This window comes from Theropithecus gelada, chromosome X (genome assembly GCF_003255815.1).
Source record: "Theropithecus gelada isolate Dixy chromosome X, Tgel_1.0, whole genome shotgun sequence".
Taxonomy (NCBI): Eukaryota; Metazoa; Chordata; class Mammalia; order Primates; family Cercopithecidae; genus Theropithecus; species Theropithecus gelada.
Genome location: NC_037689.1, coordinates 151,256,500 through 151,283,892, shown reverse-complemented (window position 1 = coordinate 151,283,892; position 27,393 = coordinate 151,256,500). Strand labels below are relative to the sequence as shown.

Genomic DNA, 27,393 nt, shown 5'->3' with positions numbered 1-27,393 from the left:
ATTTTGGGAGGCTGAGGCGGGCAGATCACCTGAGGTCAGGAGTTTTGAGACCAGCCTGACCAACATGGGGAAATCCCGTCTCTACTAAAAATACCAAAATTAGTCAGGTGTGGTGGCACACGCCTGTAATCCCAGCTACTCGGGAGGCTGAGGCAGGAGAATTGCTTGAACCCGGGAAACAGAGGTTGCAGTAAGCCGAGATCGCGCCACTGCACTCCAGCCTGAGAGAGCAAGACTCCATCTCAAAATAAAGACATATTTCTATTTTATTTCCAGATGTGATTTTCCAGCAGGCAAATAAATATAGTGGGGAGAGGGGGAAGAAGGGGGGTTCTTATAAATTAGAAATAATCCCAGGTGGGGGGAAGGTGGGTGGGCTGGCAGGGGAGGTGGCAGGCAGGGAGCCCACTGCTGGGCACAGCGCCTGGCTGTGCACCCTGCGCCCCCAGGCTCTGCCAGCTCCCCTCAGTGGCTGGCTCGGTTCCGGGGTCATAAGGCACTGCGGTGGTGGTGGATCCGGCTTGCTGCTGTCTGAGCCAGAGCTCACAGGTCAGTCACTTTGTTCTCCACCAGGGCGGCAACCTGCTGCAGGCGGCAGGCCAGCTGCAGCTTCTGGCCCACAGGGTCCTCCTCCAGGGCACTGATAATCTGCCCAGGCAGAGGAAGGTGCCTGTCTGAGCCTGCCCCTCTGCCTGCTGGCCCAGGGCCACCCACCCTGCTTCCATCTCTGCAGGAGCCTGGGGATCCAGTGGGCGCTGCCTGGGGTCTTCCTGGGAAATCTGAATGAAAGCCGAGTCCCTTCCCCAGCCTGGGCCCCGCCAGCATGGGCTGGCACCGTTGCTCCACCGGGAGGGTCCACGGGCCTCCCGCTCCGCTGCGCCTCCCCTCTGGAGTGCCCTGGGCCTCACCTGATCGTAGTACCTGTGGATGTGGTTGTAGAGTTCTTGCAGAGCCTCCAGACAGTGGGGAGCAGAAGTGTAGCTCTGGGGGCACCATGTGTAGGGGGGCAGTGAGGTCCCAGCCTGGTCCTCAAGCCCAGTCCCCCCTCTGCTAGTCTTTCCACCCACATGTGGACAGGCGCACCCCCTGGGCCATGCCTCACCCCGGAGAGCTCAGCCAGGGCAGAGTTCATCTCCTGGTAGCTCGCCGGAGAGCTCTGGCGAATGTCTGCATAGTATCTGGAGGAACAGACTTAGTTAGGGGTGGGGCAGCCCCCATTCTCCGCAGCCCCGATGCCTCTGATACCCACCTTTCCACCATTTGCTTGTAGCGTGGGATCTCCCGGGCGTAGAGCAGTTTGTTCACTGGGGAATCCTGCTCCAGAGGGAGGGAAGGCGCCAGGCATGAGCTAGGAGGTGAAGGTGCCGCCATTACGCTGCCACCGCCCACCCAGAGCTCTGCGCAGAGCCCTCCAGGCTTCCCCCATAATACTTTCCTCCTCAAGCCCCTGCCAGCTGCTGCTGGCACTGCTCTTACCCGGCCCACTTTATGCTCCGAGGTGGTACAGGAGTCAATAAAGGTCTGGGCGATGACAGCAAGGATGGCGTCCACGTTGTCCGACACCCGCACATCAAAGATGAGCTGTGGGTTCTTCAAGGCATTCACCCAGAACCGCAGCAGCAGACTAGGGGTGCAGGGTGGGCGTGGGCTTGAGGCCCTGGCCCGCCATCGTGATCTCCACCCCATGCGCTCCAGCCTACTGGCAACACACTTGGGGCCAGGGGCCACTGGAAGCTGCCCTGGTGGCCCAGGTGACCTGGGCCCTAGATCTTCCTGTAAGTTCCAGAAACCGCAGGTGGGTGCATCCACCCTGGGAATGTCCTGGTCCCTCTGGGACTCAGTGGACCATGTGCACAGCAGGGGTGGGGCAGCAGGAAAGGCACCTGTTAGTCTTCCAGATGTGCAGGGTCCCTGGGTCCTCGATGCCGTGCTTCTCTGCGAGTTCATCCAGAAGGTCAAACAGGTACTTGACAGCAATGGGGATGGGCCGGTTCACACTGAGAATGGCCTGGAAGGTGTCGTCCACAAACTTCTGCAGCGTGCCCTGCGAGGCAGGGGACAAGGGCCATGTGGAGGGCAGGGTGTGGGGGCCATCCGCGGCCAGGCTGCCTCTGCCCCTCCCGCTCCCGGGCTCCCCTCAGGCCCGGCCGCCCGGCCGCACCCACCTTCATGGACAGCAGGCGCGTGAGGTAGATTTCCGGAATGGCCTTGGCCCTCGCTGCCTCCCGCTCCCGCAGGCTGCTGCACCGCGCCTTGGCCCCTTCTGGCTCCTCGGTGGCTTTCACCAGGTGCCAGAGGCACACCCCACCCTCCTCGCCATCCTCCAGCGTGGGGATGTCTGAGGGCACAGGAGCCTGGCTTCAGGATTATGCCCCCTGCCCCTGGCCTGGGATGCCCAGTCCACTTCCCTGACAAGGTGGGGCAGGGTGGGGACTGGAAGAAAGGAAGGAGAGATGGGCAGAAGATCTCGGTGGGGTGGGGGATGAAGCTGAGGCAGATGCGTGGCCAGGAGTTCTGCCTGTCCAGCCTGGACTCCAGTGGCCCCAGGTCGGGGCCGACCCTGAGGGACTCACTCTCTCCCAAGGGGCACCTCTGGGCTAGGCTCTGGGAGATGCTGCTGCCGCTGTGCAGCTGAGGGACGAGCCCCACTGTTGCTCCATCTGGGACCTGGCAGAGATGGGGAGCAGAGGCTGTGCTGACCCCTGGTGAGGCGCCTACACTGCTCCCACCCTGCCCTGCCTCATCCTGCCCTGCCCCCAGCCCCGCCCTGCCCTGCCTCGACCTCCCCGCCCCAGCCCCGCCCTGCCCTGCCTTGCCCTGCCACTGCTCACACCTTGTAGTGCTGCAAAGTGTTGAGTCTCTTCCAATGGTTTTGGGTCACGGAGGTCAAGTCTTCATCCGACAGGGTGAGGTGACCAGCCAGGCCCGAGCGCCACTCTGGAGGGAGTCAGGGATGCAGATAGTCTACAGCCTGCTCTCCATGCCCCACGCTCATAGTAAGGCACAGATGAGGGTCTCCAGGTGCCGGAGGGGTAGGGAAGGGTCCCTGGGGTGGGTGGGCAGGGCTGGCTCTCTCACCAAGGTCTAGGGCATGCACTGAGGGCCTCTGGGAGAAGGGGGTGCCCTTGTAGACTTGGTCCAACACCTTCTCCTTGACCTGGGTGATGGTGTCTGTGTCGAGCACCCGGGCCGGCACGCGCTGCACCTCACTGCTGCATGCGGCCCCGCCAGCCCCAGGCCCCACCAGCACCATCAGTGTCAGGGGCTGGAACTCCACGTCCTCCCGCAGCAGGCGGCTATCATTCAGGGTCCGTTTGGCCTTGCCTGTCACGGCGTCCACGGGGCCTTTGTCCACTTGGTACTGGATGGCCCGGAAGAGCATGTACAGTGGCTCACCGGCCACCTCCTGCACTGCCAAGATGAGCCAGCATCAGCCAAGTGAGGGGATCGATGGCAGCCCTTCTCGCCTCTGCCTCGCCTCCAGCCCGGGAGAGGGTTCAAAGTCCTTCCCTTTCCAAAGCCCCCCCTTGCTGGGCCTTGGTCAGGTAGGGCGCAGGCAGCAGCCCCCACATGGCGGGAGGGGAGGAGTCTGCCACTCGGGGCTGGGGGCAGCCGGGACAGTGCCCCTCACCCTCAGGAAGGCGTACAGGCAGATGGACAGCCAGTTGGTGAGCAGTTTTTCCACCATGGTCTCTGTCCTGCGGAGAGCCAGCCACAGGGTCAGGCGTTTGTGCCTGTGTCCCTGCTGAGGACATCTCACTTTCTTTCCCGCAACCTTCTGGGGCTTCCTGGCCCCCCACACCCCTGGGCAGAGCCCGCCCAGGGTGCGATGGGGGCAGGTCTGTGGCGAGCCCTCACCCCCGCCACTGGGTCCAGGTCAAGGCCAACCTGCGTAGCATGAGCTTGGGGTTCCTGTGCACGTAATGGGCTGCCAGGTCACCCAGCAGGGTCCTCATGATGTCAGTCAGGTACTCCAGCTTGCCGTGTAGTGCTAGCGACAGCAGCGAAGCCACATGGCAGCGATCCCTCTGGGAAAAGCTGGGCTGTTCCTCCAGGGTGTGGATGAGCTGGGCAAGGGTTGGAGGCTCATCCCGGGAAGCCCCACTCTTCCCCCACATTTGTCTCAGGCCAGCAGTTCCCCAGCCCCACCTCCTTGCCCACCGGGGACTCCTGCCACGAGGCCCTCACCGTGAGGAGGAAGAGCTTGCTGTTGAGCAGGTTGGAGAGCTGCGTGAGGCCCTGGTGCACAGTGGTGCAGCGGCCGTCCTCCCCTGGCCCCTCGGGCTTGGGCTGCAGTGGGCAACCGCCATGGCCAGGGAAGAAGGCGCGCTCGGCATAGGTGCGGTAGTCCAGGAAGGGGATCCCGCTGGCCTCCAGGTCGCTGCTGAGGTCGGTCATCTCCGTCATGAGGTCTGCAGGCCAGGAGCAGCTGAGGTGTGAGTTCAGGCCCTGTGGGCACCCTGTCCCCCCTGCCTCCGCACCCACCTGTGAACTCCTTGCGGCACTGGTCCCCCACGCCGGTCTCCAGGCTCTCCAGCTGCAGTAGCACCTTCTGGTAGTCCCGCAGGGCCTGCTTGCTCTTGTGCCTGCAGCCCAGGGCCAGCATCAGCCAGGGCCAGGGCCAGCCTGGCCGCCTGCTGGGGTACCCTTGCCAATGGCGAGGAGGGAAGTGTGCTGGGGGTGGGCGGGTCTCACCTGTACATGAGGGTGAGGAGGAGCACGGCGGCGATCAGCACGGCAGCACCCATGCCCAGGCCTGCCTGGGCCTCCACAGGAAAGGCAGACAGCGGGGGCTCAGCCTCGTACTGCACAGGGCCTAGGGCCAGCCGCACATTGCCCATCTGCACCTGGGTGGGCAAGACTCCTGAGTGCATGCCGGCGGCACCTGGCCCACCTGCCCACCCAGGGTGCAGACTCACCACGAACTGTGGCAGGCCAGAGCCATCGGCAGGCTGCGGGGCGTGCGCAGGCGGCTCGCAGTACAGGTGGGTGCGCGTGAGCGTCTTCACCAGGCACTCGCTGCGGCCGATGTGCACGCGCACCTCTTCCTTGCTGATGCCCAGGTTGAGGCCCTCACCCTGGGACACACATGGGAGCCTAAGCCACTGGCCCCCACAGAGGCGGCCTGAGCAGCCTGGCAGGCAGGGTTGGAGATGGCCCTCACCTCCACATCCAGGATGTGGCCTGGCTTGAGGCGGTAGGGGCGGGCAGGCCCCTCGTGGCTGAGGGGTGCCAGGCGGGGGTTGGGCTGGTACAGGAAGTCCTGGCCCCCACTGGCGCTGGCAAAGTCCACTTGCACGTTGTCTAGGGTGAAGAAGACCCGCTGCAGGCGGGCCCTGTCTGGCACGGCAGGGCTCCAGCACAGGAGGAGGCTGGACGAGTTGACAGAGCAGACGGTGGAGCACTGTGGGGCCGGCCGCAGGTGGAGTGAGCTGGGCTCCGCTATGCACTGCCAGGGGCATGGCAGCTTGCCTTCCCCCTCCCCACCGGGCATGGGCATGGTCAGGGACAGCCCTGTTGCCTGCTGGTGAGGGGCTCACCTGCAGCAGTCCCCCACCAAGCTGGATACAAGCCTGGGGATCCGCAGCAGGGGCTCCACAGCTCCTCCTTGGCTCTGGGTCCTGGGGCTGGGCCCTGGAAGCCTGTGCCTCTGTGTCAGCCTCCAGCCACACAGACAGTAGGGGCCGCTGCACCACATCCAGGCCGGTGCCCCTGACACGGATCAGCCGCCCACCCCTGTGCCAGGATGGCAGTCGGGTGTGGGCGGGTGGTGGGCAGCACAGCCCAGCCCCCATCCCACCTTCCCTCCTGCCTGGTGCACAGGCTGGCCTGTGGGCTGACCCTCACCCCCGGAAGCTGGCACTGGGTTCCGCTGCGACAAGCTGGGGGTTGGCGGTGTAGCGGAAGGGGCTGGCGAGCAGTGTGCGCTGGGCATGGCCAAAGACCACAAGGACCGCTGCTTCTCCTGGGACAGCCTGGGGCCTGGTGCGGCACACAATGGCCTCCGGACACACTGGCTCCAGGCTGCAGGATGGGTAGCGGGATATCTCATCTTGGCTCTAACTACCGCCCCTCTACCCTAGCCCTGGCCCAGCCCTGGCCCAGCCCCCATAGGAGAAGCCCTACTTAGCCTGTCTTGACAAGGGCAGGGACCACTGGGGGTGGCCACAGCAAGCACTTCTCTGAATGAACCACCCCCCACCCCCACCATGTAGAAAGGACACTGAGGCCTATGGGAGTGCCCACCACTCGACGGCAGGCAGCAGGCTGGGACTCACATGGGACAGGGTTGGCCACCCACGAAGGCACTGGTGTTGCCACCTGTCTGGAGGTGCTGACCTCGGATGGTGAGCTGGGTGCCCCCTGCCTGGGGACCCCAGCGAGGACTCAGGCTCAGCAGGACAGGGTCCTGGGGAACAGCGTGGGCTGGGTAGGCAAGGCAGCCCAGCTTGGCCCTTTCACCCCCTTGGGCCATGCCCAAGGTCCTCCGGTTCTGAAGCGCAGGTCATCTCTGGGCTTCACCTCCTGGGGCCAAAGTGGACCACACCCTCCTTCCAGAGGCCACTGCACGCTGGGCAGCTTCCTCCCACCCACCCCTGCCACATGGGGAGTAGGAGTGGGGCTCTTTTATCCTCACTGCCAGTCTCTCCCCCTTGGGACAGCCTCCTCCACACCACAGCTTGCAGCCCCAGACCTGGAGCTCTGAACTCTGAAATCCAGTTGCCTCCTTGGGGCACTGCATGGGTCAAGCAGAACCTGCCCCTGCCCCCACTGCTCCTGTCCCAGCCTTCCCGCCTGGGAAATGGTGCCACCAAATGCCCAGGGCAACACTTCCCGAGAGCTTCGTGCCCCAGACTGGCCTGGTTGCCCGCCTCCACTCACATGCTGTGGCTTCCCTCCTAGACATGCAGCGGCGCTTCCTGCTCCCCGCAGACCCAGCTTGACATCCTCATTAGGCGCCTGCCTTTCCTGGCCCTCCCTCCCACCCTCCCCTGCACACCTGGGAGGCCACTGACCTGGTAGGTGAAGTGCTGGCTTGAGATGCCTGGTGGCTGGCTCTTAATGGCCACCTGGACGGGTCCAGTGGTGCCATTGGGGGCAGGAGATGTCACACACACAATCCTGGAAAGCCGAGGCCTGGGAGCTGCTCAGGGCCCAGGGACGCAGGGGACAGCCCACCAGCTGCTACCGAGCACACCTTCTCCACCCCTCCCGTGACCCAGTGCCCCAGGTTTCTTGGCCACAGGCCTGCCTTATCTCTGGGTGGCCATCTCTGAGGGCCTCCCCACCCATCCTCACCCTCCAAGTGCCTCACCGGGCTGAGGTGCGGTAGAGAGAGGGCTCAGGGCTGCAGGGCCGGCTGGCCACGCTCACGGCGTATTGCACATCAGCGAAGGCCCGGCCCAGGTTGGAGCCCAGGATGGTGAGGGCCAAACCTCCCTCAGGGGGACCAGTCAGGGGCTCCACCTGCAGCAGGCAAATTATGGCAGATGGGATCCCCCGCACCCACACCCCACTCTACAGTGCCGGGTGCCCAGCCGGCCAACCAACCCAGCCAGACCGAGCTGCTGGGGTTTGGGGGCCTGGGGTAGGGCTGGTCTGACCACGGAGGATAGGACAGTGCAGGGCAGGAGAAGTGGGCCACTGGGCTGTAGGGGCCCCAGCAGGAGACCCGCACTCAACCCTAGAGGCGGGGGCTTACCGCATCAATGCTGGGTGCAGGACACAGCAGCTCCACAGCCCCCGGCGGGCACAAGGGCCCATAGCGACAGGCAGGCTGGCCATCAGCACACCACAGGCAGCCCAGGCTCCTGTTGGCCGCTTGGCAGTGGCTGCAGTCCGGGTGGCCCATGGCACAGTCGTACAGGATCACTAGGGAAGGTCAGGCAGTGTGCTGAGTGCCTCCTATCTGCCACCCACACTGCCCCGCCTGCCTGGCTGCCCTCAGGCTCACCATAAAGAGCATGGGCGTTGTCCAGCCTCTGGGCCTCGCCCTGGGTGACGTAGATGGGCACTGGGAGCTCCCGCTGGGACATGGAGGGGTAGAACTGTGGGCAGAGTGTGGGGTCAGGCTGGATGCCCACTCAGGGCACCTCTGACTCTTGTCTCCTCTGGGCCACCCCCTAGAATTAATGTGATTGTTCCCTGCCTCTCCCCCAACACTGGGGCCCAGGGACAGAGGCAGTGGGCCCCAAGCAGGCTCTCCACAAAGATGGCAGACTCCTGAGGGTCTATGGAAGCTTGGGGACAAGAGGGTTTGGAGGGCAGCCTCTCACCTGGTGGGCCTGGCAGTGGATGAGGCCCGAGTCCCCTGCTGTCTCCTCCAGGGTGGCCGGCAGCCCCCGAAGTTCTCCAGGCAGCTCCAGCCAGCAGTGGAAGGAGGCAGGCAAGCCCTGGGGAAGGATGTTGTCAGGAATGTGGACATGCTGTTGGCAGACCCCACTGCCCTGCCCACTTCCCTCCTGACGGCTCACTCGGAAATGCTGAAGATTCCGCACGCGTAGGGCCAAATGGCTCTCCCAGCCCACAGGCACCAGGTGGGGACCTGCCAGGCCTTCAACCTGCGGGCAAGCCCCTGGGCCACGCACCTGGACGTCCACCTGGGAAAACGAGAGCCTTCAGCCCTTTAGAACTCAAAGGGCCTACTGCCGGGCGGGCCTGGGAAAGGTGGAGAAGGGACAGCCCTGTCTCTGCCCGAAGGTCGGGCCCACCCACCTCCTGGGTGCTGTAGACGGTCCTCTCGCCCTCTGGGCAGTGCTCTCCATATACACAGTGGCTACTCTGGGGGCACCAGTGACACCGCCAGATGCTGCCCACGCAAGCACGACACCTGGAGAGGAAGGGCAGCTGCTCAGCTGAGTGCCCTCTGGGGTCGCCACCTCTACCCCAAGAGGCAGGCCCAGGGACTCACGGGGCAGCTGCCTCCAAGGCCTGGATGGCACTGCAGTCATAAAAGGAGAAGTTGGTGGCAGCCACAGCCACGTCTTCGAACATCAGGGCCAGGGGCACAGTGACATGTTCTGGGAGGGGACAGTGGGGGCAGGACAGGTCAGGTGGTTCATTCCCCCTCCAGCTTCCACCCCAGCCCCCTACCCCATGAGCCACTCACCTGTGCCTGGAGGGTTAAGTGGCACCTGGTCTTGGGGAGGGGTGACACAGGCCACGTAGGGCCCTTCCACATGAGCCAAGCTGTCATAGTCCCCGAACGCACAATGGAAGTATTCATCTGCATCCAGGATGGGCAGCCGGGGGACAGACAAAGTGACCTGGGACGCAGCAGGGAGAAACAGGGAGATGGAGCCAGAGCAGAGGGGGTGGCCACTGCTGGGGGCGGCAGCAGAGGCCATGGGAGAGAGACGAAGGGAGGCAGGTTCATGCTCCAGGCAGTGGTCATGCTGCCCAGAGGGCCCAGTGGTGGTGGGCAGCTTACCTGGCCTTGCTCCTGGCGGGGGTGGTGGCTCGGCAGCAGGCTCTGGATGTGCAGGCAGTGGCTGTCCTCCTCATAGCTCCACAGCCACTGGTTCGGCTGGCCTGCCCGCCTGCACTGGCCCTTCCGGGTACACCTGCCAGGCAGGGGCCTATCAGGTCACCGTGGGGGTCCTAGACTCCAAGCATGACCGACAACGGGGCTGGGGAGGCCGGCCCAGCTGGAGTGCGGTGGGGTGCAATGAGCAGGAGGCGTGAAGGGGATTGTGCCCAGAGAGAAAGGGGCCAAGCAGGCCAGGCCTCATGGCCGAGGCATGGGCTCCAGCCAAAAAGGAGCTGTGACTGGGCTGAGGGATGCAAAGTGACTCAGGGCTGCCTTAAAGGATTCCTGGGAATGCCGGGTGCAGCACGGGCTGGAGGGCAGCTAGGTGGGGGTCCTGGACCCTGGTTGGGGCTGCTGGGATGAGGAGCCCACAGGCTGGGTGGTGTTGGAAAAGGGGGGTGCCAACCAGATTCACGGCTCAGTGAAATGGGGCAGGATGGGTGACCTCCGTGGTGGTCCCAAGTCTCTCCAACAGGCAGGGTTGGCCTCCCGAAACACCTAGGGCTGCTTCCAGGGGCAGCCTCCTGGCACACACCACCCATTGGCCCAAGCCTAGGCACAGGCCCCGTGCTCACCTGCCCTGGAGGACACACCAGCCACACAGCGGGTCCTGGGCCTGGAGGCAGCTGGCACAGTCAGGGAACTGGGGACAGGCCGCCACAGGTATCCGGTCCACCTGGAGGGGCAGCAGAGCAGAGAGGCAATGGACACAAGACTCGGGCCGCGTGTGCTGGCCCCTTCAGCCCCAGGACGGCCCTCACCTGGTGAGCAGTCAGGACATAGAGGTGACTGTCACTGCTGTCCAGCAGCAGGTCTGGGCTGATGGCTGAGCCTGGAGGCCCCACTTGCTGGGAGTGGTAAACCTGGCCCTGGGAGCCGTGGAGAAAGACCTGAGTGGGGGGACAAGGACAAGGCTGGGCCAGATGGCCAAAGGTTGCCCGTTCAAGGGACACGCCCTCCTCCCAGTGGGGGCTCCTTTTTAGAGCCAGCTCCCCTTCCTGCTGGGCCATCGAGGGAGGACACATCGCTTCCCCCACTCAGCACCCTCAGGTCTGGGACACTCTCCAGGGAACCATGATACCAGGGCAGCAGCGGCACCCTGGGTGAGGCCCTGCGTACCAGGGACAGTTCTGCCAGGTGGGAGGGCACCTATGGGGAGACAGGAAGGTCACCAGGAGGCACCACACCCTGCCCACCTCACCCAGCCACCCCAGCTACCTTCACCGTGAGCCACCACCAGCCGTCACTGTGTGGCAAAGCCCCCTAACCCAACTGTGGGATGTGGGCTAAGAGGTGGAGGTTTCTGGGGGCTTCCCTGAGCCTCTGTGGCCAGGGGCACACCCAGCCAGACAGCAAGGCCAGGCCCTCACCTTGTGCAGCTGGCCCTGGGTGTCCCCTAGGAAGGCTATCATGTGCCCGTCTGCCTGGAGGGCTGCCACGGCGCTGACCGGCTGCCCGAGCTTCAGCAGAGGCTGGGCCTCCAGGGGCTGGCGGCCGGCAATGGGGCTGGGGGTGTGTTCGTCGCCGCAGGGGTACGACTCGGGGGAGTCCTACATGACAGGGAGCAGAGAATCAGCCCCCGGAAGAGGGCAAAGAGGCAGTCAGGGGGCATGCCCAGGGTGCCAGCGGGAGGACAGCCAGGCACCCTGGCCTGGGAGGATCCCAAGGCCCAGCAATCAGGGCTGAAGGGCCAGGGCACCTGGCAAGCTCATAGCATCCAGAGGGAAAAAGGTGGAAAGAAACGGGTGGAGAGCAGGCAGGAGACCTGGAGACTCAGCCGACCCCTGGCTGAGAGGTTGGCTGGCACTTCCCATGGGCAGGCACCCCTGCCCAGTGCTGAAAGATGCTAGCCATCCACAGAGGGAGTGGGGGTGGAAGGGCATGCCACTCACAAGGGGCAGGGTGACACAGCGCGACGTGACGCCGTACTCCACGGTGGCTTCTTCTGCGCCGCTGGGGCCCCGGCCGCCTGCCGTGTAGCAAAGTCTCCGGGCCTGCTCCATGCTGGCCCCCAGCTCCGCCATGGGGAAGGTGCAGAGCGCCGCCTGGGTGCCCCCTGGGCCCGCGGCAAACGCCCCTAGCAAGGTGCCCGGGGCAAGGAAGGCGGCCTGGATGAGGCCCTGGCCCTGGCAGTCGAGGGGGACCTCCACATAGGAGTACAGGTTGGTGTCCCCCAGGCAGACGCGGGCCACGTAGGAGCGGTACTCAGCCTGGGCCCGGGCCCCACGGCGGCGGAACACAAAGTAGGCGGAGCGGGCGTCGGCAAAGGCCCCCACGTAGCTGTTGTTGTAGTCGGAGAAGTCGCCTACCACCAGGCGGCCCAGGCCCTCGCTGGAGAAGGGCTGAGGCCCTGCCAGCTGGCGGATGGCCAGGGGTGGCACCCCTGCCGACAGCTTGCCCGCCAGGCCTCTGGCCACAAGCAGGAGGTCCTGGCCGGGCAAGGGCACCACCAGCCCCACTGTGGCCACTCCCGGGGTATTGGCAGCCACAAACTGCCCGTCACCAGGGTCCTCGGCCTGGTACAGCACCTCGGCCACATCCCCGAGGCGCCGTGTCTCACACACACCCTGCCGCACCTGCCCACAGGCCACCAGTTCCTGGGCACGGCTGCTCACCAGCAGCAGCTGGTTGGCATTGTCAGTGAGCTGAGCCTGTGGGCACTCAGCCGGGTCACGGAAGGGCACACAGTCGGGGCTGTCGATGACAGGGCCAGTGACAGCCATGGCCTCGAGCTGCAGCTCAGGGCTGAGCTGGAAGAGGCGGTTCACGGCGCCGACATAGAGTGTGCCTCGGCCAGGCGCCAGTGCCAAGTGGTTGAGAGTGGTGTTAGGTGCGGAGAAGCGATGGGCCCCTGTCAAGGGCAGTGGCGGTGGGGACAGCAGCAGCAGGAGGAGGCAGAGGCCGAAGGGAGGCCAGCGAGCCATCACGGGGGCCTGTGAGAGGGCACAGGTCAGGGCAGTGGGAGTGCAAGGCAGATAGAAGACCAGAGGAAGGTGGAAGGCGGGGTGGAGAGAGGCCAGGGTGCTCAGGGCCAGGGAGCAGGGGAGGCAGAGAGATGGAGGGCGAGGGAGAGTGAGCAGAGACAAAGAGACAGAGGGGGCACAGAGAGAGGAGGACAGAAGGAGGGACAAAGACAGAGTCCAAGAGCTGGAGCAAGAGGCAGGGAGGGGTGCACGCACGCACGCACAAGCACACAAGGAGAGAATTCTTTTATCTCCTACTTTATATGCATGTAGATTGTTGAAGGGGGGCAGGTCCTGGAAAGCCGCAAGAGCGCTAACAGAGGGACTCTGAGTCACAGAGCGGGCAGGGGAGGGAGGGAGGCCATGGGAGCTGGAAGGCTGGCGGAAGCTGTGTCACAACGCGCCCCTGCGCCCACCACCCAGACAAGAGAGATCGAAGTGGAGTGAGAGGAGTGAGGCCACCGTGCGCCCCAAGGGACTGGACAGGGAGAGAAAACCTGCCGTGGACAGCCAGGGCCGGCTGCAAGGAGGAACCCTCCCCAGCTGGGGGAAAGAGCCAGGCAGCCGCGGGCTGAGCAAGGAGCAAGTCAGCGAGGAGCAGGGGTCAGTTCCATGCTGGCCTGCTCCATGCTGGCGCCCAGCTCCGGGGTGAGGAAGCACTGGGGCAAGCCAATAGGGGTGCTGGGAGAAGCCAGGGGTGCCAAGAGACAACACAGGCTGCAGAGGTGCAGGGAGGCCTGCTCCTGCCCCATGGGCCCCAGCAGTTTGGGTCTCTCAGGGCCTGGCACAGGGGGCCTCAGTGTGGCAGTGTCCCGGGAGAAGAGCAGACCAGGAGATCTGGCCGGGGGAGGGGTCAGGGAAGGGGCAGGGAGGGGTGCCAGACTGGAGATGGCTCCTGGGTGTGCCTGGTGGGAACCCGGGGCTGAGCCGCTGAGGGTGAGAGGTGAGAGCAGCCCCTGCTGTGGCCCCTGCTGTCCCCCACAGAGAGATGTTGCCCTGGGTGTGTGGTCACATGCCAACCAAGAGTGGGGCCGCTGGGACTCAGGGCAGAGCAGCGCCTGGAGGAAGGCCCAGAGGCCCCTTATCTCAGGAACACAGGCAGGAAGAGCACGGACATTTCCTGCAGACCCCGGGCTATCTGTGGCAGTGTCTGCCTTGAGGGAGACTGCAGCCTGTATGTCCTGGGCCCTGGCCAGAGCCATCCTGCCCTACCCTGCCCCTCCCAGGAACATTTTTGGGGACACCGGGCCTGGGCACTTACCATGAAGTGGTGCAGCAGAGGGGTCTCGTGGGTGGCGTGGCACATCCGCTCAGTTCAGCTGCCCCAGGGCAGTGGTGATGGGCATGAGATGGCTGTGGGGGGCATTGTCCTGAGTGGGAGGGAGACAGTTGAGGCTCAGCCCCATTCGAGCTGGCCTGGGGACGGAGGGGCGGTGGTGGGGGTGGCGCCTAGGGCCTGGCGACCGGGCTCCCTCACAGCTGGCAGCTTTGTCAATAGTGGCCAGGCCAAGGCAGCCCTGCCTCCACCACAACAATGTTCCCTCTGTCCAGAGGCCAGGCCGGGGCCCCACTCGCTGGTGCTGCCACCCCCACTGGGCTGTTCTGGACAGGGGGCTCCTTGCCACTTCCCACCCTCAGGGAGCCACCCCCGGGATCTGGGGACAAAGGGCTGGGGTTTCCTCCAGCCAGCCCTCCCCCTCTGGCCCTGCAACCCCTGTGTCACTAAGCATGCCCCTCCCTGACTCCCCTGGGTCCCTGTGAAGGGCACGGGGTGGGCTTCAGAGCCAAGGCTGATAGCCTTGGGGCCTGGGTGAAGTGCCAGTCCTGGCCCTCAATGCCTGCCTTTGTCCAAAAGATCTTCCCCCACACCCCCGGCCCAGCCCTGCCCCTGGGGACTGGTGAAGTGGTGCCAGGTACAGCATGGTGGCAGCAAGCAGGACCACGGGAGGAGGCTGGTTGAGATGGGCTGAGGCAGAGGGTCCACAGGCCAGGGCTGTCCACCCCACCCCCTGAAGCACCATCCTGCTGGCCTAGACGCCATCCGTGCAGGGGGTGGGGAAGGGAGGGGCACCTAGCAGCTAGCCCCCCTGTCACCCTCACAGGCCACCCTGGCCAGTGGCACAGGAGCAGGTGCACTGGGGATGGGGTCTCTTCCTCCCTCACAGCACGGCAGCAGTAGGCTCCAGGGCAAGGTGGCAGCGGGCTGCTGCCACCTGGCTGGGCCAGTTGGGTGGCTGTGGGGGTGGGGAGCCAGGCGGGCAGCCTCTCTACCCTGTACTCTGCCCGGGGTTGGTGCTGGCTTTCCCATTTCGGGGAAGAAACACGGTTCCCCACCTCCTAACCCCAGGGCTACCCCTTGGGGGACATTGTGCTCTCAGGCACCTAGTGCCGTCGTCAGGCTGGGCTGGCGCCCGAGAGCTCTTGCCTGACCCCAGCCAGTTGGCCCTGAGACCCTTGCTTCCCCCTGGCCTAAGCACACCCTGTTGCCTTGGCCTGAAACCTGGTAGCCCCGGCACCCCAAGCCCAAGCCTGCCCCAGCTCTTGCCTACCTGGCGGGCCACCAGCGAGGGCCAAGTAGTAGCTGGCAGTGCCAGGAGCACGTCTCACGGAGCCCCAGCCTCCCTCCCCGCAATGCAATCATGCCCAGCCCGACTCATCCCAACAAGCCTGGCCACGCAGCCCAACCTCTTTCTGCCCGCCCCTTTGCCCAGTGGCGCAGGGCAGGGCGCCGCTGCCCTCTGCTGGCCGCAGCTGGCATGATGGAGGACTGACTGTGGGCACTTGGCTGGAGCAGGTGAGAGAAGGCAGCGCCCTCCTATCGGGCGGGCATTCCATAACCTGGCACGAAGCACCTACTGGATGCCAGGCGTGGGCTTGGCACTGGCACCATTCAGAAACAAACACAGGCTGGGAAACTGAGGCACAGGAGGTTAGGAAACGAATAAAGTCACACAGTATGTGGCAAGACTGAGTCAACAACAGGGCCCCTTCACTTCACCATCAGGCTACATGACCTTGAACCATGAAGACTGGCCAGCATTGGCAGGAGATGGAGCTGAGGCCTACCCCAGGCCAGGCCTGCACGTGACATGCCCACGTGGCGTTGAGGAAAAACCAGTGTTTCCCACCAGCTGGAACACAAGGTTGGTCGACGGCTGGCTTCCAGGGTGTGGCAGAGGCCAGCAAATCAGGCAGGGTCTCTGTAGTCAGGCTTGAGAACTTGGACTTGCCTCGCCATGGGCAACTGCAAGTTGGTGGTGCTGGGGCAGAGAATGTGGGGAGGCCTGGTCCAGTGGTGGTTGTGGGCATGGGGAGAGGCGGGTGCATTCCAGAGGCGCTCTGAGGAGGCAGCATTCCGAAGACTGTGTGTTGGACCCAGGGCAGGAGGTGAAGGCAGGAGGTGAAGGCAGGAGAATCCAGGCGACCCTGGGGCTTTTCTGCTGGGGCACTGTTCCCCCTGTGTCAGGGCCGTCCATGGAGGTGCCGGCACAAGTAGGAGGATGGTAAGATTGAGGGGCCCATGAGGGAGGAGGAAATGGCAATGGGGCTGGGGAGGCCGCGGGGTGAGAAGCTTGGCTCAGGTGACTGGAGCCCTGGGGGCAGCTGGGGTATGGGGCCAGCAGGAGCTCAAAGGCCCAGCAGGCTCGGTGTATGGGTGCTTCCCTGAGCAGCTGTGTCATTCTTTCCAACCTGCATGGAGAGAAATGGGGCGCAGAGGCGGGTGGCTTGCCATGGCCTGACGTCATTTCTTCAGAGTGCACTCCACGGAGATGGGATTTGAACCGGGCATTCTGGCATAGGCCACACTCCGGACCACTGGGCCCAAGATCCACAGCCTCTCACCTGTGGCCGCTGAGGACGTGGAGGCAAACCAGGCAGGCCCGTGGGAAGGGACCACCAAAAATCGAGTGAGCAGCTGGCGAGGGGTCTCTGCCCAACAGGAAGGCCGGGCGGCCTTGACGGGGCCACGGAGGGATCTAGAACCTCCAGGAGGGCAGGCTCGGGGGAGCCACCTGCCCTCTCTCCCTCTCCCTGTCCTTCCCCCCATGCCTACCCCAACACACACACATGTCCTTGCTGGCCCTGCACAACAGCGATGCCTGCAATCTGGCATGAGGGATGGGATTTTCCTTCCTTTCCACAGAAGAAAATAAATCAGGCTGGGCACCGTGGCTCCTGCCTGTAATCCCAGCACTTTGGGAGCCCAAGGCAGGAGGATCGCTTGGGCCCAGAAGTTCTAGACCAGCATGGGCAACATAGTGAGACCCCCATCTCTACATACAAATTTAAAAATTAGCCAGGCATGGTGGTGTGAGCCTGTAGTCCCAGCTACTTGGGAGGCTGAGTTGGGAGGATTGCCTGAGCCTGGGAGGTGCAGGCTGCAGTGAGCCGTGATGGTGCCATTGCACTCCAGCCTGGGTGACAGTGCAAGACTCTGTCAAGAAAGAAAGAAAGAGAGAAAGAGAGAGAGAGAGGGAAAGAAAGGAAAAGAAAGAAAGGGAAAGAAAGAAAAAGAAAGAAAGAGAAAGAAAGAAAGGGAAAGGGAAAGAAAGAGAAAGAAAGAAAGAGAAAATAAATCCATCCACAGGCAGCACCATTTTCACAAATATGTGTGTAGATGGCAAATGCACCTTCTAAGCTTTCTGAGCAGATAAGAGGCGTGGCTATGGCAGCCCCTGGTCTGAAGCTGGTGTAACCAGAAAGGATCGAGGCTGGTTTGGGGAACTGGAACATCTTATGTCAGGGGAGTTGTGCTGGATGTATCCTGCAATGGCTGGGTCCCCTCACCAAGGGATGGGAAGGAGCATCGTCTCCTTTCCGTGTGCCAGGCTTCTCAATGCTAGAAGGGGACTCGTTGGGTCAGTGGGACGTGGGCTTCGCGTTTGCTGGGCTGAAGACATAGCTCTCCATGCTAGCATCCCAGCGGACACCCCCACTGCCACTGCTGCTCCACGTCTTCATGTACACCAGTGAGCAGATTTGATAGTTTCTGCGCATACCGTGGGTGTGAAATGGTGCCCTGCTGGGCTTTGAGTCGGCATTCCCTGGCCACCAGCCATATTGCAGCGCTTTTCATTTCTTCTGTGAAATGCCCTTGCATGTCTTGGCCTTACATTTTGCAGGCGTTCTGTATTTTCCATACCAATCCTTGGGGTGTATGTCTTCGGCCTACCTGTTACTTGTCTTCTCAGTTTGCTGTATGTCATGTGATAAACAAAGTCTTAATTTTAATATCATAGCATTTACCAATCTGATTTTTTTTTTTTTTTTTTGAGACGGGGTCTCACTCTGTTGTGCAGGTTGGAGTGCAGCGGCACAATCACAGCTTACTGAAGCCTCCTGGGTTCAAGCGATCCTCCCACCTTAGCCTCCCAAACACCCGGGACTAAAGGCAGGCGCTGCAGTGCCCGGCTAATTTTGTAATTTTTTGTAGAGACAGGGTTTCGCTATGTTGCCCAGGCTGGTCTCAAACTCCTGGACTCAAGTGGTCCTCCCACCTCAGCCTCCCAAAGTACTGGCCCATGAGCCTGTGAGCCACCGCGCCTGGCTACCTTCTTTCGAATTCCTATTCAGACTATGTGTTGCTGGCATATAGAAAAACAATGAATTTCTATGTACTGATTTTTGTATCAAATAACCTTGTAAACTCTCATATTAAGTCTAATAACTATCTTTGGGGTCTCTTTGTGGATTCTTTTTGATTTTCTGCGTACACAATCCTATCATCTGCAAGTAATGATTGTTTTGTTTCTTCTATTCCAGTCCTTTTATCTTTGATTTCTTTTTTTGAGGCGGAGTGTGGCTCTGTCCCCCAGGCTGGAGTGCAGTGGCACAATCTTGGCTCACTGCAACCTCCGCCTCCCTGGTTCAAGCAATTGTCCTGCCTCAGCCTCCCAAGAAGCTGGGACTACAGGCACCCACCACCACACCTGGCTAATTTTTGTATCTTTTTTTTTGTTGTTGTTTGTTTTGTGTTTTTTTTGTGTTTTTTTTTTTGTTTTTTGTTTTTTGTTTTTTTTTTTTGAGACGGAGTCTCCCTCAGTTGCCCAGGCTGGAGTGCAGTGGCGCGATCTCAGCTCACTGCAAGCTCCGCCTCCCGGGTTCACGCCATTCTCCTGCCTCAGCCTCCCAAGTAGCTGGGACTACAGGGTGCCCGCCGCCACGCCCGGCTAATTTTTTGCATTTTTAGTAGAGACGGGGTTTCACCGTGTTAGCCGGGATGGTCTCGATCTCCTGACCTCGTGATCCGCCCGCCTTGGTCTCCCAAAGTGCTGGGATTACAGGCATGAGCCACCACGCCCGGCCTGATTTTCGTATCTTCACCAGACACAGGGTTTCACCATGTTGGCCAGGCTGATCTGGAACTCCTGATCCACCTGCTTTGGCCTCCCAAAGTGTTAGGATTACAGGCATGAGCCACTGTGCCCAGCTGATTTCTTTTTCCTGCTTTACTTCCCTGGACTTGCTTTATCTTGCTTTTACTTCCTTTAAATGAAAGCATAGGAGGCATTCTCAATGTTCCATTACTAAGTATGTTTGCAGGGAGCGTTTGGTAGATATGTTTATCAGATTTAGAAAGCTCCCTTCCATTCCTAGTGTGCCATATGTTGAATTTTTATAAAATGCATTTTTTGAGTGCATTAATATGATCACAGGGTTTTCCTCCTCTAATCTGTTGATGTGGCAAATTACATTAATTCATTTTTAAATGTTAAACCACTCTTGTATTTTCTGATCTAAACTCAACTTTGCATGATGTATTATTTTCATATACAATTCTGGATTGGGGGGTTTTTTGTTTTGTTTTGTTTTGTTTTTAGCCTCGTATTATCCTCGTCTGGTTTTGGTATCAAGACATCGTAAGGTGAGTTGAGGCAGTATTTCCTTTTTCAGCTGTTCACTGGAACAGTTAGTCTAAGATGGAGATGATCAGTTACTTCCATGTTTGCTGGAGATCATCTGTAAAACCAGCTAGGCCTTCCTTGTTTTTTTGGTTTTTGTTTTTTGGTTTTTGTTTTCTGTTTTTTGTTTTGTTTTGTTTTGTTTTTGTTGTTGTTGTTGTTTTGAGACAGAGACTCACTCTGTTGCCCAGGCTGAAGTGCAGTGGTGCAGTCTTGGCTCACTGCAACCTCTGCCTCCCGGGTGCAAGCGATTCTCCTGCCTCAACCTCCTGAGTAGCTGGGACTGCAAGCGTGCACCACCACGTCCAGCTAATTTTTGTATTTTTAGTAGAGACGGTGTTTCGCCATGTTGGCCAGGCTGGTCTTGAACTCCTGACCTCAGGTGATGTGCCTGCCTTGGCCCCACAAAGTGCTGGGATTACAGGTGTGAGCCACACCTGTAGCATCTGGCCTGGCCTTCCTTGTTTTTGTAGCTTCCTGCCTGTCCCTCTATAGATTTTAAACAATGGATCCAACTTCTGTAATAGTTATGGGACCATTTAGGTTTTCTGTTTATTCTTGAGTAATTTTTTTATTGTGGGGAAAAAATACATAACACAAAATTTGCCTTCTTTTTTTTTTTTTTTTTTTTTTTTGAGACAGGGTGAGACAGGGTCTTGCGCTATTGCCCAGGCTGGGGTGCAGTGGCATGATCATTGTAACCTCAAACTCCTGGTCTCAAGGAATTCTCCTGCCTCAGCCTCCTGGGTAGCTGGGACTACAGGTATTCACCACCATGCCCAGCTAATTTTTAATTTTTTTTTTTTTTAAAGACAGATCTCACTTTGTCACCCAAGCTGGAGTACAGTGGTGTGATCTCAGCTCACTGCAACCTCTGCCTCCCGGGTTCAAGCAATTTTTGTGCCTCAGCCTCAAATTTTTAATGTTTTTGGTAGAGATGGGATCTTGTTACTTTGCCCAGGCTGGTCTCCAATTCCCAGCCTCAATCAGTCCTCCTCCCTTGGCTTCCCAAAGCGCTGGGATCACAGGTGTGAGCCACCATGCCCAGCCTCCAGCTTTATTCTTTTGCATGTGGATATCAAGTTTCCCTTATACCATTTGTTAAAAAGACTGCCCTTTTCCCAATTTGTAGCCTTGATACCCTTGCCAAAAATCATCTGACCATATACTTGAGAGTTTCTTTCTGGGCTCTGGATTATATTCTGTCCCTTTTTGCCAGGACCACACTGAAATATGTTTTATTTTGTAATATATTTTGGAAATCAGGAAGTGTGAGTCCTTGAACTTCGTTCTTCTTTTTCAGAATTGTTTTGGTTATTTGGAGTCCCTTGAGATTCTACCTGAATTTAGGATGAATCATTCTATTTTGAGTCAAGTTTTGATAAACAATACTTTTCTAGGAACATGCCTTTTATTTTTTTAAACAGAGTCTAGCTTTGTTGCCCAGGCTGGAGTGCAGTGGCATGATCTCGGCTCACTGCAACCTCTGCCTTCTGGGTTCAAGCAATTCTCCTGCCTCAGCCTCTTGAGTAGCTGGGATTACAGGCACCCGCTACCACGCCCAGCTAATTTTTGTACTTTTAGTAGAGACAGAGTTTCACTGTGTTGGCCAGGCTGGTCTCGAACTCCTGACCTCAGGTGATTCACCCACCTCGGCCTTCCAAAGTGCTGGGATTACAAGCGTGAGCCACCGCGCCCGGCGGGAACATGCCCATTTTGTTGAAGTTTTCAAGTTGATTAGCATAAAGTGTTTTGGTTTTATTTTTTCATTGATTTATTATTAAGAAACTTCTTGAGTTGGCCGGGCGCGGTGGCTCACGCCTGTAATCCCAGCACTTTGGGAGGCCGAGGAGGGCGGATCACAAGGTCAGGAGATCGAGACCATCCCGGCTAACATGGTGAAACCCCGTCTCTACTAAAAATACAAAAAATTAACCGGGCGTGGTGGCGGGCGCCTGTAGTCCCAGCTACTCGGGAGGCTGAGGCAGGAGAATGGCGTGAACCCGGGAGGCAGAGTTTGCAGTGAGCTGAGATCATGCCACTGCACTCCAGCCTGGGCGACAGAGCGAGACTCTGTCTCAAAAAAAAAAAGAAACTTCTTGGGTCAAAACCAGATGACGTTGCTTAATGTTCATTTATTTTTAACCTACAAAAATTGCAGCTTCATCTTGTTCAACCTAATACACACGAAAGAGAATATGCTGCTTCGATGAATCATAAAGAATGATGATCAACTATTGCACATCTGTCCCCACTGACAGCCATCATGGACCCTTCTTTTTCCCTTCACAGTTAGTCCTAGCCTTTCCTTGGTTTTCTTTATACTTGTCCCAAATATGAATTAGCTTTAAACAATAAAGTATTTACTTTTGCAGCAATTTTTTTTTTGTTTTATTTTTTAAAAAGTGTTAACTAGAATCACCATGCTGTACATCAGATCTCTGGAACGTCTCCATCCTGCATAACTGAAACTTGGTACCCTTTGGCCAGCATTTCCCCATTTCCCCTACCCCAGTCCTGGTGGCCACTGTTCCTCTCTGTTTCCACGAGGCTGACATTTTTACATTCTGCATGAGCGAGGTCATACAGTATTTGTCTTTCTATGCCTGGCTTATTTCACTTAATGTAATGTCCTCCGGGTTCCTCCATGTTGCAAATGGCAGGATTGCCTTCTTTTTATTATTTATTTATTTATTTTTGAGACAGAGTCTTGCTCTGTTGCTCAGGCTGGAGTGCAGTGGCTCACTGTAAGCTCCGCCTCCCGAGTTCACGCCCTTCTCCTGCCTCAGCCTCCCGAGTATCTGGGACTACAGGTGCCTGCTACCACGCCCGACTAATGTTTTGTATTTTTAGTAGAGATGGGGTTTCACCGTGTTAGCCAGGATGGTCTTGATCTCCTGACCTCATGATCCACCCACCTTGGCCTCCCAAAGTGCTGGGATTACAGGCGTGAGCCACCACGCCCAGCCAGGATTGCCTTCTTTTTAAGGGCTGAATAGTGATCCATTGTGTATCTGTACCACATTTTCTTTATCCATTCATCTGTTGGTGGGCACTTCATTTGATTCCATATCTTGGCGATTGTGAGTAGTGCTGCAATGGACACGCAAGTGTACATATTGCTTCAACATACCGATTTCATTTCCTTTGGATACATACCCAGAAATGGGATTGCTGGATTGTATGGTCATTCTCATTTTAAATATTTTGAGGAACTACCATGCATACCATTTTCCATACTGGCTGTACTAGTTTCCAATCCCACCAACAGTGTGGAAATGTTCCCTTTTCTCCACACCCTTGCCAAAGTTTGTCTTCTTTTGTGTTTTTTAAAACGGTCATTCTAATTTGAGCGAGGTGGTGTCTCATTGTGGTTTTGAGTTGCATTTCCCTGATGATTGGTGATGTCGAGCATTTTTTTTCTTTCTTTCTTTTTTTTTTTTTTTTGAGATGGAGTTTTGCTCTTTCACCCAGGCTGGAGTGCAGTGGTGCGATCTCGGCTCACCTCAACCTCTGCCCCCCGGATTCAAGCAATTCTCCTGCCTCAGCCTCTGGAATAGCTGGGATTACAGGCACATGCCACCACACCTGGCTAATTTTTGTATTTTTAGTAGAGACAGGGTTTCACCATATTGGCCAGGCTGGTCCCGAACTCTTGACCTCAGGTGATCTACCCACCTTGGCCTCCCAAAGGGCTAGGATTACAGGCGTGAGCCACTGCACCCAGCTGATGTTGAGCATTTTTTAAAATAGACCTATTCGCCATTTGTATGTCTTCTTTTGAGAAATGCCTGTTCAGGTCCTTTGCCCATTTTAAATTGGGTTATTTATATCTGGTGTTTATTTTTTCAATTTTCAATTTTTAATTTTTAGGAGTACATAGTAGGTGTAACTGGGTTATTTTAACTTGGTTAGAAAATACATTTACTTGCTATTGAGTTGTTTGAGTTCCTTATGTGTTCTGTGTATTAACGTTGTATCAGATGGATGGTTTACAACTATGTTTTTCCATTCCGTAGGTTGTCTCTTCACTCTGTTGATTGCTTCCTCTCCTGTGCAGAAGCTTTTTAGTTTGATGCAAACTCATTTGTCTGTTTTTGTTTTGTTGCCTGTGCTTTTGGTGTCATTGAAAAACGTATTGCCCAGACCAGTGCCAAGAAGTTTTTCCCCTAAGTTTCTTCTAGTAGTTTTCTGGTTTCGGGTCTCACATTTGAATCTTTAGTCCATTTTGAGTTGATCTTTGTGCATTGTGTGAGATAAGGGTCCAATTTCATTATTCTGCAAGTGAATATCCAGTTTTCCCAACACCATTTGTTGACAAGACTGTCTTTTGTCTATCATGTGTTATTGGCACCTTTGTCAAAGATCAATCAATTGTAAATGCATAGATTTATTTCTGGGTTCTCTATTCTGTTACATTGGTATATGTGTCTGTTTTCATGCCAGCACCATGCTGTTTTGGTTATTATAGCTTTGTAGTATATTTTGAGATCAGATAGCATGAGTCTTCCAGTTTTGTTCTTTTTGTTCAAGATTGCTTTGGCTGTTTGGGGTCACTTGTGGTTTCATATACATTTTAGAATTGCTTTTTCTATTTCTGTGAAAAATCTCATGGGAATGTTGATAGGGATTACATTGAATGTGTAGATCACTTTGGGTAGTATAGACATTTTAACAATGTTAATTATCCCAATCCATGAACACAGGATATCTTTCCATGTATTTGTGTTTTCTTCAGTTTCTTTCATCAGTGGTTTACAGTTTTCAGTGTATAGGTCTTTCACCTCCTTGGTTAAGCTTATTCCTAAGTATTTTATTTTTTATAGCTATTATAAATGAGATTGTTGTGTTGATTTCCTTTTTGGATAACAAAATAAATCTTCTTTGATGATACCTTTTTTAGAAAGTGCATTGTTAGCATATAGAAATGCTACTAGGTAGGGCATGATGGCTCACATCTGTAATCCCAGCACTTTGGGAGGCCAAGGCAGGAGGATCACTTGAGCCCAGAAATTGAAGACCAGCCCGGGCAACCAAACCAGACCCTGTCTCAATAATAGTAATAATAATAATTTAAAAAAGAATAGTAATTAGCCAGGCGTGATGGTGCACATTTGTAGTCCCAGCTACTCAGGAAGCTGAGGTGGGAGGAGCCCAGGAGGTCAAGTCTGCAGTGAACTGTGATCTAGCCACTGTACTCCAGGTGGAGTGACAGAGCAAGATTCTGTCTCAAAAAAAGGCCGGGCGCGGTGGCTCAAGCCTGTAATCCCAGCACTTTGGGAGGCCGAGACGGGCGGATCACGAGGTCAGGAGATCGAGACCATGCTGGCTAACACGGTGAAACCCCGTCTCTACTAAAAAAATACAAAACATTAGCCGGGCGAGGTGGCGGGCGCCTGTGGTCCCAGCTACTCGGGAGGCTGAGGCGGGAGAATGGCGTGAACCCGGGAGGCGGAGCTTGCCGTGAGCTGAGATCCGGCCACTGCACTCCAGCCTGGGCGACAGAGCGAGACTCCGTCTCAAAAAAAAAAAAAAAAAAAAAAAAAAAAAGAGAAAAAGAAAAGAAAGAAAGAAATGCTATTAATTTTTGTATGCTGATTTTGTATCCTGCACCTTGACTGAATTCTAATAGTTTTTTGGTGGAGTCTTTAGGGTTTTCTACATACAGGATTATGTGATCTGCAAACAGAGACAACTTAATCTCTCTCTCTCTCTCTCTCTTTTTTTTTTTTTTAAGATGAAGCGTCACTCTGTTGTCCAGGCTGGAGTGCAGTAGCGTGATCTCGGCTCACTGCAACCTCTGCCTCTCAAGTTCAAGTGATTCTCCTGCCTCAACCTCTCGAGTAGCTGGGATTACAGGCATGCGCCACCACACCCGGCTAATTATTGTATTTTTAGTAGAGATAGGGTTTCACTATGTTAGCCAGGCTGGTCTCGAACTCCTGACCTCAGGTGATCTGCCCACCTCGGCCTCCCAAAGTGCTGGGATTACAAGTGTGAGCCACTGAGCCTGGCCTAATTTGAATTTTTTTTTTCTTGCCTCATTGCTCTGGCTAGGCCTTCCAGGACTATGCTGAGTAGAAGTGGTGAGAGTGGGCATCCTTGTCTTACTCCTGATCTTAAAGGAAAAGTTTTCAGCTTTTCACCATTGAGTATGATGTTAGCTGTGGCCTTGTCATATATGGCCTTTATGATGTTGAGGTATATTCCTTCTATACCTAATTTGTTGAGAGTTTCTTTTTAATTTTGTTTTTTCTTTTTGTAGAGACAGGGCCTCTCTATGTTGCCCAGGCTGGTCTTGAACTCCTGGGCCCAAGTGATCCTCCTGCCTTGGCCTCCCAGAGTGCTAGAACTACAGGCATGCACCGTTGTACCTGGCTAATTTGTATTTGTTTGTTTTTTGAGACAGGGTCTTGCTCTGTCACCCAAACTGGAGTGCACTGATATAATCCTGGCTCACAGCAGCCTCGAACTCCAGGGCTCAAGCCTCCAGAGTAGCTGGGACTACAGGCACATAGCACCATGCCTGGTTAATTTTTAATTTTTAATTTTTTTTTTGTAGACATGTCTTGCTATGTTGCCCAGGCTGGTCTGAACTCCTGGGCTCAAGAGATCCTCCTGCCTCGGCATCCCAAAGTGCTGAGATTACAGGTGTGAGCCACTGCACCAGGCCAAGAGCTAATTTTTTTTTTTTTAAATCACGAAAGAACGTTGGATTTTGTCAAATGCTTTTTCTGCATCAATCAAGAAATGATTTTATTCTCCATTCTGTTAATGTGGTGCATTACATTTATTGGTTTGCATATATTGAACCACCCTTGCATCCCAGGGATAAATTCTACTTGCTCACGGTGAATGATCCTTTTAATGTGCTATTGAATTCGGTTTGCTAGTATTTTGTTGAAGATTTTTGCACCTGTGTTAATCAGGGATGTTGGCCTGTAGCTTTTTTTCTTTTAGTGTTCTTGTCCGGCTTTGATATCAGGGAATTTTCTGACCTCATAAAATGAGTTTGGAAGTGTTCCCTCCTCTAGTGTTTTGGAAGTTTGAGAAGGATTGGTATTAGTTCTTTAGATGTTTGGTAGAATTTATCAATGAAGCCATCAGGTCCTGGGCTTTTCTTTGATGAGAGACTCTTTATTACTTGTCCAATCTCCTTACTCATTATTGGTCTGTTCAGATTTTGTTTCTTCTTAAGTCAGTCTTGGTAGGTTGGATGTGTCTAGGAGTGTATCCATTTCTTCTAGGATACCCAATTTGTTGGAGTATAATTATTCATAGTAGTTTCTTTTCTCTCTCTCTCCTTTTTTTTTTTTTTTTTTTTGGAGATGGAGTCTCACTCTGTTGCCCAGGCTGGAGTGCAGTGGCATAATCTCGGCTCACTGCAAGTTCCGCCTCCTGGGTTCACGCCATTCTCCTGCCTCAGCCTCCCGAGTAGCTGGGATTACAGGCATGTGCCACCATGCCCACCTAATTTTTTGTATTTTTGGTGGAGACAGGGTTTCACCGTGTTAGCCAGGCTGGTCTTGATCTCCTGACGTCATGATCCACCCGCCTTGGCCTCCCAAAGTGCTGGGATTACAGGCGTGAACCACTGCGCCTGGCCTATTCATAATAGTTTCTTATGATCCTTTGCATTTCTGTGGTATCAGTTATAATGTCTCATTTCTGATTGATTTATTCGAGTCTTATCTCTTCTTACTTGGTCTAGCTAGAGGTTTATTGATTTTATCTTTAAAAAAAAATCCCAACTCGGGCCGGGCGCGGTGGCTCAAGCCTGTAATCCCAGCACTTTGGGAGGCCGAGACGGGCGGATCACAAGGTCAGGAGATCGAGACCATCCTGGCTAACACGGTGAAACCCCGTCTCTACTAAAAAATACAAAAACCTAGCCGGGCGAGGTGGCGGGCGTCTGTAGTCCCAGCTACTCGGGAGGCTGAGGCAGGAGAATGGCGTGAACCCGGGAGGCGGAGCTTGCAGTGAGCTGAGATCCGGCCAC

At 56.6% G+C, this 27,393-nt stretch overlaps 1 protein-coding gene across 3 annotated transcripts; it reads right to left on the bottom strand.

Moving 5' to 3' along the window:
- Nucleotides 1-244: 244 nt before the first annotated feature.
- PLXNB3 (plexin B3) lies at nt 245-15,150 on the bottom strand. Of its 3 annotated transcripts, XM_025371727.1 has the most exons (37): nt 15,042-15,150; nt 13,754-13,862; nt 12,994-13,173; nt 11,422-12,462; nt 10,900-11,079; nt 10,291-10,419; nt 10,105-10,205; nt 9,431-9,563; nt 9,110-9,266; nt 8,912-9,020; nt 8,716-8,830; nt 8,475-8,600; nt 8,277-8,393; nt 7,955-8,048; nt 7,703-7,872; nt 7,316-7,467; nt 7,017-7,122; nt 6,279-6,409; nt 5,848-6,024; nt 5,541-5,736; nt 5,165-5,404; nt 4,920-5,078; nt 4,696-4,847; nt 4,486-4,586; nt 4,189-4,412; nt 3,889-4,067; nt 3,632-3,698; nt 3,079-3,406; nt 2,834-2,937; nt 2,574-2,667; nt 2,166-2,338; nt 1,884-2,044; nt 1,477-1,624; nt 1,250-1,314; nt 1,103-1,178; nt 909-983; nt 245-648 (listed from the first exon to the last, which is right to left on the bottom strand). In XM_025371727.1, exons 2-37 carry the CDS (start codon nt 13,796-13,798, stop codon nt 544-546), a joined length of 5,910 nt encoding a protein of 1,969 aa, XP_025227512.1. In that variant the 5' UTR covers nt 13,799-13,862; nt 15,042-15,150; the 3' UTR covers nt 245-543. The 3 variants fall into 3 exon arrangements, with proteins under 3 accessions (XP_025227512.1, XP_025227513.1, XP_025227514.1); XM_025371728.1 differs by lacking the exon at nt 12,994-13,173; XM_025371729.1 differs by lacking the exons at nt 11,422-12,462; nt 12,994-13,173 and having other exon boundaries at nt 15,042-15,127.
- Between the last annotated feature and the right edge of the window lie 12,243 nt (nt 15,151-27,393).